At 38.0% G+C, this 13,031-nt stretch overlaps 1 protein-coding gene and 1 pseudogene across 3 annotated transcripts in view; one reads left to right on the top strand and one right to left on the bottom strand.

Annotated features, from left to right (window-relative positions):
* RASA2 (RAS p21 protein activator 2) overlaps nt 1-13,031 on the top strand; it is a 128,697-nt gene that overhangs the window by 103,792 nt on the left and 11,874 nt on the right. For 2 of the 3 annotated variants that reach the window (XM_030816723.1, XM_030816722.1), the window contains exon 20: nt 53-64. The exons of the other annotated variant lie outside the window; for it this stretch is intronic. In XM_030816723.1, coding sequence (XP_030672583.1) covers nt 53-64 — 12 coding nt within the window. The remainder of the gene's footprint in view (nt 1-52; nt 65-13,031) is intronic. 3 annotated transcript variants of the gene reach the window in all.
* On the bottom strand, nt 8,934-10,560 carry LOC105740110 (annotated as a pseudogene).

The following is a 13,031-nucleotide window of genomic DNA, read 5'->3' as shown; positions in this document are numbered from 1 at the left end:
TTTGATGGATTTTTCCAAAATATATTACATGCTTCCCTGCCTTCTAAAAAAGAGTTCATTGAACGTAAGTTAACATCTTCTAGATGACTTGGGGCTACCATTGATAATATTAATTGTTATATGGATTCTGATTTAGTGATATTTTCAGGGCTGCTTAAGGGTGTGTGCAGCTGTTTACTCCAGCTAAATGCATTTACTCTGCAGCTAAATGCCTTGGACTGCTGTGCTTTTTGTGTTCCTATGTTCGCTTTATACAGTTTTTCTGTATCCTTTGTGGTAAGGCTGTGACCTTAAATTTCTTGTGATGTCTGTGAACCATAATATAACACCTTATTCCCATCCCATCACCCACCTCTATTTTTTACAGCAATGTCCTATGAGTGAGGATGCAAGTGCTATGTTTGTTTAAATTATGCCTAAGATTAAAAGGCTTTGAATGAAAACGTCAGGACTTTCTCCTGTAAATAAAATACATGGGCCTTGCATTCTCTGTTTGGTTGTTGAGCAAATGTTTTGCTTACTTCCAATTTCCCTGCTGTTTTCTAGATAGCCAAGACTGCTAGTTAATTAGTCTTTTGCTACACTTACTATGTGACTTTGGTGTCTGAAAGAATACCTCCCAAATTTCCTGTAACATAGACCTAACTCATTGAGTCTTTCACTCTATCTTCCTATTATACAGTAGTATTGTGAATCAAGTATTTCTGTCACTTAGTGTCAAATAATATGCATAGTCCTTTCCCAATTTACTGGAAAATGAATTAGTAGAATTTTCTCTGTCTTAAGGATTTTTCTTCAATAAGTTTTTAAATTTTTGAGGCCCCTTTAGGCAAGTGCTAACAGGCAATAGTAAGCAACTAATCAGTAGAGTTAAATTAGCATGTAGCAAATGAATATTATCAGACACTCAGCCATCAGTCATGATTACCTTGAGAGATTTTTATGGCCTTGTGTACTTACGATTATGATTTTATATTGCTATACTATAATTTAGTCATCTTCTACAAGTAAAAGTTCTCTTAGTTGTATGCGGAGATCAAACTAGTTACTGATGTTCCAGCCTGTTTATGTCTCATTCAGCCTCATCTTTTGCAGTATCCATAGGTAGTTTCACCAGATTACTTTTTGCAGTTCCTTCTTTACATCTTTTGCATGCTTTTACATTCATGCTTTTGCATATGTACATAAAAATATCTACCTAAAAATTCCTTTATTTTCTTCTTTACCTGTGTAATCTGTTGTTCTTTAAGTCTTAGATCAAGTGTCAGATCTTTATGGAAGCCATTGTAAGCCTCATATGGCTACCTCGGTGTAGCCATTCCCTTACTGTGTATCTTTAGCCACATGGCATACTGTGTGGTCATTACTTCTGTCCGTCTCTTCCCCTAGTCTTTAAGATCCTCAGTGGTAAGGACCGTATTATTACTAGTGGCATAAAGGCATATAGTAAGTATTTTTCAAGGAGCACCATGTCTTCCATATGTGCTGTCATCTGAATTACGTTAAGAACCACTTGTCTTTCTAAAATTTCTGCCAGGCATACTAATTCATCTTTGAAATTCTGTTCTGTAGAATTTAATTAGATATTGTCTACTTTGGGGAGACCTGTTATACACATATACATACACACAACTTTCATGTGACATTAAATGCCCTAGCTTATATAGCCAGCCCTACCCTAGTTCATATAGCCAATGGACATTGTAAAAGAAATGTCCATGATATTTTAAACATAAATGTTCAATACACTGAGGTTGACATGGTTTTCACCTACCTGTATTTTCACATACAGGGCTCTGCAGCTTTTTTTTTTTTCTGATAGCTAAAGAACAAAATACATCATTGATTCAATCATGCATTTATTCAACAGGTATTTTATTGGGTGCCTACTATGTACCAGACACTGTTCTAGGCTCTGGAGAGAAAAGTAGTAAACAAAACATACCAAAATCCCTGCCCTTACAGATCTTTACTAAGACAATAAACAGTAAAAAAAGAAAATTATATTTATGTTGGATTATTATAAATGAGATGAACAAAAAACAAGCAAGGACAAGGAACAGAAAATGATGAGTTCAGTGAGGTGAGTTAAAATATTAAAAGGTCTAACCAGGGAAGGCTTCATTGAGAAAGTGACATTTGAGCAAAGACCTAAACCTAAAGATGGTCGGGGAGTGAACCATGTGGATATTTGGGATAAAAGTGTCACAGAAATAGCTAACAGCACCCAGAACAAATGCCTTGAAATAGAAGCATGCCTGGAGTGTTAAAGAGTTAAGAGAAAGCTCTTGTGGCTCAAAAAAAATGAAGAGGGTAAGTCATAGGAACTAAGATCAAAAAGATCATAGAAGTGCTAGATTTTATAGGACCTTGTGGGCTTTAACTTTGAGTAAAATGGAAAGACATTGGAGAGGTTTAAGCAGAAGAATGACATTGTTTAACTTATGTCTTAATAGGGTAACTTATGTCTGTGGAGTGTTACATGGAGAATGAATGAAGGGCACAGGGAGACCAGTTAAGAGACTATTAAAATATTCTAGAGGAGAAAAGAGAATGGCTTGGATCTGTTGATAGCAGTTGAAATGATAAAAATGGATCACATTCTGGATCTATTTGAAAGATAGTACCCAGAGGAGTTAGATACTGGGAGTGAGAGAAAAAGGCAAGTTAAGGATAATTCCAAGGAATTGGGCATGAAGTTGCCTTTTTAAAAATAGATACAGAACTCTTTTTGAGGAAAAATAAAAAAGAAGAAGTAAAGAAGGGGAACAGAAAATGATGGAGTCAGTGTAAAACTGAACTAAAAAAAAACAAGAGTCCTGGTAATGGTAGAAAAAAACCAAGAGTCCTGGTAATGATAGAGAAGCTTGTATTAGACTAACTCTCATAGATAACAATTATAAACCTTGAGCAGAATATATATAGCAATTCTCTGAAGAATTTGACCCTTGAAAGAAAGGAACCATGCTGGCTAAGATTGATTGATTGAGATGGAGTTTCACTCTTGTTGTCCAGGCTGGAGTGCAGTGGTGCAATCTCAGCTCACTGCAACCTCCACCTCCCAGGTTTAAGTGATTCTCCTGCCTCAGCCTCCCCAGTAGCTGAGATCACAGACATGCGCCGCCATGCCCGGCTAATTTTGTATTTTTAGTAGAGACAGGGTTTCTCCATGTTGGTCAGTCTGGTCTTGAACTCCCAACCTCAGGTGATTCACCCTCCTTGGCCTCCCAAAGTGCTGGGATTACAGGCATGAGCCACTGCGCCCGGCCTAAGATTTATTTTTATACAGCTTTTCCCCTTGAAAGCACTCCCAGTCTAGTCAGTTTGAGGTGGTGCTAAAATGCAAGCAGAAAACTAAGCTTTATTGGCTTGAGATACCAAAGGATGGAGTTTAGGGCTACCAGAGAGGCTGGAAATTGAGGCATAAAGAGGAGTTCTTCAGTCTGCGTGTGAACTCCTCTGAAATCTTTAGTTGACTCTTAAACCGCTAATGCAAGAGGGACCTCCAGAGGGGCTAGTGAAAAGCAACAACTGAAAACTTTAAAAAGATGAACAGAGAGTTCAGTTTCTGTCCCCCTCAAAGGAGACAGAATTTGGAATTTTACTTAGAGAGCTTAGCAAACACTTCAGTATTTTCATCAAAATCTCAAAAGAGTGGTGGCTTAGTAGTAAAGACTATATTCTAGGATTAAGAATAAACAAAGTATAGTATAAACAAAGTATAAAACCAACCCTCATGATAACCACCAATGATGTAACTTCAAGGGAAGGTAACTGAATCCATAGTTTCTACAATGTTTTATTCATGATGGCCAGTATGTAATGGAACATTAACAACTCAAGAAGAAACACAGAATTATAATGCATAATCTGGAGGAAAGGCGATCAGTAGAAGTAGACCCCTAGATGATCTACATGTTGGAATTAGCAGATGTGAACTTTAAAGCCTCTATTATAAATATTTCAAGGACTTAGTGGAAAAGTAGTCATCATGAGTAAAGAAATGGGGAATCTCAGCCAAAAAAGAAAATAAAAAGGGAATCAAATGGAAATTCTAGAATTGAAAAGCACAATATCTGACATGAAAAATCTGACAGGCTTAACAACAGATTGGTTCACTGAACTTGGAGATAGATCAGTAGAAATGAACCAGTCTAGAACACAGAAAAGACTGGGGGAAAATGAACAAAACCTCAGTGACCCTTTAGTACAATATCAGGTAGTCTAACATATGCATGGTTGGTGTCCTAGAAGGAGAGCAGAGAAAGAATTGGACAAAAAAAAAAAAAATTTTTTTTTTAAGAAATAATGGCCTAAAATTTCCCAAATTTGATGAAACAGTATCTTATAGATCTGAGAAGCTCAATGAACTGCAAGCATGATAAACGCAAAGGAAACTGCACTTAGACATACAATAGTCAAACCAGAGATAAAGAGAAAATCTTGCAAGCAGAGAAACAAAAGACAAGATACATACACAGGGGAGCAACAGTACAGTTGACAGCCAACTCCTCATAAAAAGCAACTAAAACTGGAGGACAGTGGAATGACCTCTTTAAAATGCTAAAGGAACAAAAGTCTCAACCTAACATTCTAGAGAAAATTTTCTTCCAAAATGAAAATATATTTTAAATAAATGAAAGCTTCGACTCCCTTGTGAGCAAGCCTGCACTATAGGAAATGCTAAAGGAAATTCTTCAGGCTGAAAGAAAATAATACCAGATGGAAACTTAGATCTACAAGGAGTAAAGAGCACTGGAAATGGTAAATATGTGGGTAAATGTAAGAATGCCTTTTTTTTTTTCTCCATTTCTTTAAAAAGCAACTGTTTGATGCAAAATGTATAACATTTAATTATAGGGTTTATAACATATCAATATGAAATATATGACAGTAACAGCACAAAGGAAGAGGGTGGAGTAAATTATTCCAAGGGTCTTATATTTTATGTGAAGTGATGCAAGAATAATTTTAAGTAGACTGTGATGAGTTAAGGCTGTATATTATAATATCTAGAACAAAACTTTAGGAAAAAACTTGATATAACTAATCCATCCCCTCTCCTCCTCCCAAACAATAAATAAATTAAAATGTGAGGAAGGGAAGAACAGAGGAGCAAAAATCAGATGAGACAGACAGAAAACGAATAACAAAATGATAGCTTAAACCCAGCCATATCAATAATTACAGTAAATGTAAATGAACTACATTACATTGCAAGTCAGAGACTGTCAGACTATATTTTAAAAAGCAAGATCCAATAATATACTTTCTACAACATATCCACGTTAAATATATTATAAAAGCACAGATAGGTTGAAAGTAATTGGGTGGAGAAAGATGATGTAAAAACAGTAAGCAGTAATCCCAGACCAAGTAGATGTCAAAACAACTTTTACCAAATACGTTTGGGCACATTTTATAATGACAGAAGGAGCACATAATCCTAAATGTGTACATACCTAATTACAACTTCAGTGTAGTTGGAGAAAAAAAAACAGAATTGAATTAGGACATCTACAATTCTAGTTGAATTTTTTTTCTTTTTCTTTTTCTTTTTTTTTTTTTTTTTTTTTTTTTTGAGACAGGGTCTTGCTCTGTCTCCCAAGCTGGAGTGCTCAGACATAGCTCACTGCAGCCTCGACCTCCTGGGCTCAAGAGATCCTCCTGCCTCTGCCTCCTGTGTACCTGGGACCATAGGTGGATGCCACCACATCTGGCTAATTTTCTGATTTTTTGTAGCTGCAAGGTCTCACTTTGTTGCCCAGGCTGGTCTCAAACTCCTGGACCCAAGTGATCCTCCTGCCTCGGCCTAGAATTACAGGTATGAGCCACCGCACCCGACCTGTACTTGAATATTTTAATAGTCTTCTCTCAGCAATTGTTAGAGCAGCTGAGCACAAGGACCAGTTTTCTTACAGAAGTTTGAAAGAATACTATCAGTCACCTTGATCTAATTTACATTTATGGGACACTAGGCCAAACAGGTGCAGAATACATATTCTTTTGAAATGTGCATTGGAGGCCGGGCGCGGTGGCTCACGCTTGTAATCCCAGCACTTTGGGAGGCTGAGGCGGGCGGATCACGAGGTCAGGAGATCGAGACCACGGTGAAACCCTGTCTCTACTAAAAACACAAAAAATTAGCCGGGCGTGGTGGCGGGCGCCTGTAATCCCAGCTACTCGGAAAGGCTGAGGCAGGAGAATGGCGTGAACCCGGGAGGCGGAGCTTGCAGTGAGCTGAGATTGCACCACTGCACTCCAGCCTGGGTGACAGAGTGAGACTCCGTCTCAAAAAAAAAAAAAAAAAAAATGTGCATTGGAACATTCAGTAAAATAGGCCACCACATGCTGAGCCTGGAGTCTCAGTAAATGTCAAAAGATTGACTTTTTACAAAGTATGTTCTCTGATCACAACAGAATTAATGACAGTATGATATCTGGAAGAGCCCTAAATATTTGGAAATTAAATAAAATACTTCTAAGTAACCTATAGATTGAAGAATTCACAAGGAAACTCAAAAATATTTTTAACTTAAATGATAATGAAAATGCAACAAATATATCAAAGTTTGTGGGATACAGCTAAAACAGTACGTAAAGGGAAATTGATTGTTATAAATATTTATATTAGCAAGTAAAGAAAATCTTTGAGCCTTTATAGGTTAGGCAAAGATTTCTTACATAACTAAATGTATGGTCTATAAAAGAAAATATTCGATAAATTGGATCTCATCAAAATTCAAAAACATTATTTCAAAAGAGGATCATTAAGAAAATGAAAAGGTAAGCAACAGACTGGAAGAAAATATTTGCAAAACCCTTATATACTTGTATCCAGAATTTTCAAAAACCCAATTTAAAAAGAGGATGATAGATGTGAACAAACATTTTATCAAAGAGATTATACAAATGGATATAAGCATATGAAAAGATGCTCAACATCATTATTAGAGAAATGCAAATTAAAACCACAATGAGATACCATTTCACACCAACTAGAGTGTCTGTAATAACACACAGTTTACTAAAACAGATGCAAGAAAAAAGTAGAATATCTTAAAAACCCTGTATCTCTGCTTGTGATGAAATGTGTCCTAAAAAAGAATGCCAGGCTTAAATAGCTTTACTGGTAAAGTCAGCCAAACACTTAAGGAAGAAATAATGTCAGCCTTACCCACAAAGTCTTTTAGAAAGCAGAGGGAAAGAATACTTGCCAAGTCATCTGCTGAAGCCTGCATAACTCTAGTACTAAAACTGAAGATTTTACAAGAAAAAATACATATAATGAATTAAATCCAGCAGTATATGAAAAGGACAATCCATAATGAAGTGGGGTTTGTCCCAAGTATATAAAGTTGGTTTAATATCTGAGAACTAATCAACATAATTTATCTTATTAACAGACTAAATGTATTTGACGAAATTTAACACCTGTTTGTGATTAAAGAAAATAAAAACTCTGAAGTCTAAAAGATAATCTCCTTAATCTGATCAAAAGTATATGTAAGAAATCTGCAGTTAAATCAAGGATTATCCCCTTTAATAAATTCTGTTCAATACTGAAGATTTTAGCTAATTCAGTAAGACAAGAAATAAAAGGCATATAGTGTTATATTGAAACTCCTGAAGAATCCTCAGAACAGCTACTTGAACTAATAATTTAATTTAGCAAGGTCTTGGGATAAAGGATAAATATGTACAAATCAATTATATTTCTACAAGTTGCAAACTGTTAGAAAACAAAATTTTAAAAATCATACCCTTTACAGTAGTCCACCCCCAAAAAAAACCCTAAAATACTTAGGAATAAATGTAACCAAAGAAGGCTGGGTGCAGTGGTTCACGCCTATAATCCCAGCACTTTGGGAGGCCAAGGTGGGCAGATCACTTGAGGTCAGGAGTTTAAGACCAGCCTGGCCAACATGCTGAAACCTTGTCTCTACTAAAAAATACCAAAAAATTAGCTGGGCATGGTGGTGCATGCCTGTAATCCCAGTTACTCAGGAGGCTGAGACAGGAGAATCACTTGAACCCAGGAGGTGGAGGTTGCAGTGAGCCGAGATCGTGCCACTGCACTCCAGCCTCGGCGACAGAGCGAGACTCTGTCTCAATAAATAAATAAAATAAATTTAACCAAAGAAGTACAACACCTCTACACTGAAACTACAAAACACTCTGGAGATAAGGTAAAGAAGGTCTAAATAAAAAGAGACATGTCGTGTTTGTGGATTGAAGATTGAGTTTCTTTGTTTTTTGGGGTTTTTTTTTTTTTGGTTTATAAAATGTAATTTTATTTTATGTTACTCTGCTGTTACATAGGGCATAACATTTTCACAAGGCTTTTTGGGACTACAGTCAATGATTAGCAACACACAATAGTGTTCCAACTCTAACAATCAGTAGACAAACGGGACACCCTCTCACGTGCACAAATCTGCATAGAAAAGTGCAAAGGTTTTAAACTTAGACTTGTGTACTTTATTTCCCCTTTCTAGTGTATTAAGAAATGACATGCACTTTAATTTGCCAAAAGCAATGTTGTATTCTGGCAGCAACATGCTACTTCTATTACATAGTAAAGTGAATACCAGAACTACAAAGACAGGAGGTATAAGTGAATTTTTATTGGGAAGGGAGGTTGTCAACTTAAACAGCAGCAAATAAAGAGTGAATAAGGAAACTCCCATTGCCACAGATATACATGACCTCCTTATGTGATAAAGGAGGCATTTCAATTTGTGAACCATAGCCAGAGATGGCAAGTGCGTTTTCATTCAGTCTAATACTTCTGGATTCCTACTAAAAAGGAATACCTTAAGAGCATGGAAAAGTTGCTTATTGAAAGGAAACCCTCGAAGAGTAAGGGAGGGAATATAGAAATTAAGAAGTTATGTGGAACACTCTTTAAATTGTAATTAACTACATTTTTATATCTTCACAGTAATACAAAACACAGTCACTTGCAGAACTGTTTCAGATTACTTGAATACCAGATACATTTTTAGTCCTCTACATAAGTGTGTGGAAGTTACTTACGTTTATATGAAATGAAGCTATTAATACTTTTCTACAGCAGTAACTGCACACCAGGAAGGCCAAGACAAACACAAATCAAGGAATGAAGTTTTCCCAAAGCTGCAGTGTGAAAAGACTATAAACAGTTGATTCCAAACACATGAATCGGTTTCTTTGCTATAGGAAATCCAAGTGGAATGAGGAATGGAGATGTGTAAAAAGGTTTCTTGAAGGAAAGAAGGATGACACCCTGTATGGATTTAGTTTTCAGCCCCTTCTACTGCCTCACATTCTTCTCCTGCGCTGTCTGATGTCCAAAGTGTTAGGCTGTCTCTAAGCAATTGCATGATGAGGGTTCTGTCTTTATGAGTCTTCATTCAGTGTATCAAGTTCAGCAATGGCCTCATTAAAAGCCATTTTAGCCAACGTGCAGGCAAGCTCTGGGTTATTAAGAATCTCATAGTAAAATACAGAAAAGTTAAGAGCAAGCCCCAGGCGTATTGGGTGTGTTGGTTGCATCTCTTTCTTGCTTATATGAAATGCCTCTCGGTAAGCTCCTTGGGAATTATCTATTATTTGTTTTCAGTCATCACCACATGCAACCACATACAACTTCAGCAAGGTACTGGAAGTAATCACCCTTCATTTTCAGATAGAAGACCTTACTTACTCTCTGGATTAGTTGCATTGGCTATTAAATATTTATCCAACAATTCCAGGACAGTGGTGCAGATGGATCTCAGCTCGGACTCCACTTTCTCCCAGTAGTCCTTAATCAGCTGCAGCTTCTTGTCGGAGGTGTCAGTCTTCTGCTCGATGCTCAAGATGAGCCTCCAGGCAGACCTGCAGCCCCCGACCACATTCTTGTAGGCCACAGAGAGCAGGTTGCGCTCCTCGTTAGACAGCTCGGCGACCCACTCGGTCATGACCTTCATGCAGGTGGCCATGTCATCGTAGCACTCTGCCTGCTTGGCCAGCTTGGCCTTCTGGATCAGCTCTGTCTTCTCCTTGGCGGGTGCAGGGCGGAGGGCAAGGAGAGCAAGGGCAAGCGCCAACCTGGAGCAGGAGGAGTCCTTCAGAGCTTCACATCTCCGTGGCCACAACTAGAGTCCCACCACTTTGATCTGCCTTTTAGATAAATATTTTTTAAGAAGCCACATCTCCCTGAATTCATCTCGATTTTAACACAATCCCATTCCAAATCCCAGCCAGTTTTTAAAATGGACAAATTGATTCTAGAATATACATGGATGGAAAAATAAAGGTCTTAACCATAGCCAAAGCAATGTTGAAAGGTAAAGCAAAGTTGAGAGCTAATTTAAAGACTTACTGTAAAGCTGCAGTAATCAAGATTGTAGGTTTAGGATAAGAGAGAAAGAGATCAATGGACAGAGCAGAAAGACACACACATATATATATGGCCAATTCTGTTTTAACAAGGCTGTCAAGGCAATTCAGTAGGGAAAGAAAAGGCTTTTTAACATATGGTGCAGGAACGACTGTGATAAACATGGAGAGGAAATGAACTTTACCCCACCTCACACAACACAAAATTTAATTCAAGATGATGGGGCCGGGCACAGTGGCTCACGCCTGTAACCCTAGCACTTTGAGAGACCGTGGCAGATAGATTGCCTGAGCTCAAGAATTCAAGACCAGTCTGGGCAATATGGTGAAACCCCGTTTGTATTAAAAATACAAAAATTAGCTGTGCGTGGTGGCCCACGGCTGTAATCCCAGCTACTCAGGAAGCTGAGGTCCGAGAATCACTTGAATGCTTGAACTCGGGAGGCAGAAGTTGCTGTGAGCCGAGATTGCACCACTGCGCTCCAGCCTGGGCAACAGAGAGAGACTGTCTCCAAAAAAAAGAAAAAAAAAAAAGATAGAATCATAGACTTCAATGAAAATGTGGAAAAATATCTTCGAAACCATGATATGCTAGGATTTCTTGAAGAGAACATTAAAAGCACTGAACATTTTTCTTAAACAAATTGGACTTCATTGAAAAGAAAGGTGTGTTTTCTCCATTATTCATTGTCGTTCCTTTTTTTAATATGATGACCATAAAATGTATTACTTGGTGGTTGAAATTTTTCAAGAGCTTGTTGGGGTTTGTTGAATTTTTTAAGCCATAAGATAATGTTTTTCACCAAATTTGAGACTTTTTTGACGTATTTCTTCAAATTTCCCCCCTTTTTCTTCTAGGGATCCTCCAATTTATGCTGATAAATTGTCTCATAGATCTCACTGAGACTCAGTTCATTTTTCTTTTATTCTCTTTGGTCTCCAAATTAGATCATTTTTGCTTAAGTTCACTGATTTAGCTCATGTGAATTTTTCATTCATCTATTGTACTTTCCAGCTCCAGAATTTCCATTTAGTTCTCTTTATACTTTAGATTTTTCTGTTGAAAGCCTATATATGTTCAGTTGCTATTAGTATATTTTTATTGAATTATTTCAGCATATTTAGAGTAACTGCTTTGAAGTCTTAGGCTGCTAAATTCACTGTCTGGACCCATTCAGAATCAGTTTTAGTTGGCTGCCTTCTTTCCCAAGTTATGTGTCACACTTTCCTGTTTTTTTATATGTCTTACTTTCTTATTAAAAGCTAGACATTTTTAAGATCAGCAGTCCCCAACCTTTTTGTCACCAGGGACCAGTTTCACGGAAGACAGTTTTTCCACGGACTGGTGGCAGGTCATGGTTTTGGGATGAAATTGTTTTACCTCAGATCATCAGGCATTAGATTCTCATAAGGAGTGCACAACCTAGATCGTTGCATGCATATTTCACAATAGGGTTTGCACTCTTGTGATCTCATGCCACCCTTATCTGACAGGAGGCAGAACTCAGGTGGTAATGCTTGCTTGCCCACCCACTGCTCCTCCTGCTGGGTGGCCCAGTTCCTAACAGGCCACTGACCAGCACCAGTCTGTGGTCCAGATTTTGGGGACCCCTCTTGTAGATAGTACACTGTAGTGTGTCTGCATTTGGTTTGTTCTGAATGCTTGCCTAGACTAAAACTGCAGTCTCTCTCTTACTTACAGTGTATCTCTCTGTTCAGATGTTTCCCTCTAACCCTAGCTAGCTCTCTAGGGGGCCTCACCTGAACTTGATTAGTTTAGTGGTCAACAAATGAATTTAGCAGGCAGCTCAGATACCTCAAAGGCTTCCACCCTCTGTCACCTGAGCTGTGTGTGAATTAGAGAATACATTCAGAGTCACAGCAAATTGACGTCTCCCCAGGCTTTCAGTCTTTGCCAGACTCGGATATTCCACATACATGCCTACGTTAGCAGTCAGGCAGGGATCTGGCAAGTTTATTATCAGGCTTTCATAGCCCTCTTGCTTCTAGATTTCATCCTTAAATGGAATCTGTAACCTCCAGCCAGTAAAACTCTTGTATTTTCACTGCCTAACTTGGGGATAATGGAAACACCCCCAGGTAGGAAGACCATAAATCCACAGTTCTTACCCTATGCAGTTTTTCATGAGTAAACTTATCACTGTTGGTTGTTTTCTCGTGCCCTGAAGTTGTTTTTAATAATTTGCCCAGTTTTGTACACCCATCTTTCTTAACACTATTATCAAAAATACAGTCATTATAACATTGTTTTAGCTGTGTCCCTTGGGGCCAATATGTAGTTGGACATTCATTTTTATTGTGGTGGTAATGGTATTTTTTTAAATTTAGGCCAGGCACAGTGGTTCAAGCCCGTAATCCCAGTACTTTAGGAGGCCAAGGTGGGTGGATCACCTGAGGTCAGGAGTTCGAGACCAGCCTGGCCAACATGGTGAAACTCCATCTCTACTGAAAATACAAAAATTAGCCAAGTGTGGTGGTGGGCACCTGTAATCCCAGCTACTCAGGAGGCTGAGGCAGGAGAATCATTTGATCCCAGGAGGTGGAGATTGGAGTGAGCCGATATGCCATTGTACTCCAGCCTGGGTGACAAGAGCAAAACTGTCTCAAAAAAAAAATTAAAACTTAGATATAATTCACATACCGTA

Source organism: Nomascus leucogenys, chromosome 8, assembly GCF_006542625.1.
Source record: "Nomascus leucogenys isolate Asia chromosome 8, Asia_NLE_v1, whole genome shotgun sequence".
In the NCBI taxonomy this organism is placed as follows: Eukaryota; Metazoa; Chordata; class Mammalia; order Primates; family Hylobatidae; genus Nomascus; species Nomascus leucogenys.
This window is presented reverse-complemented; position numbering and strand designations above follow the sequence as displayed.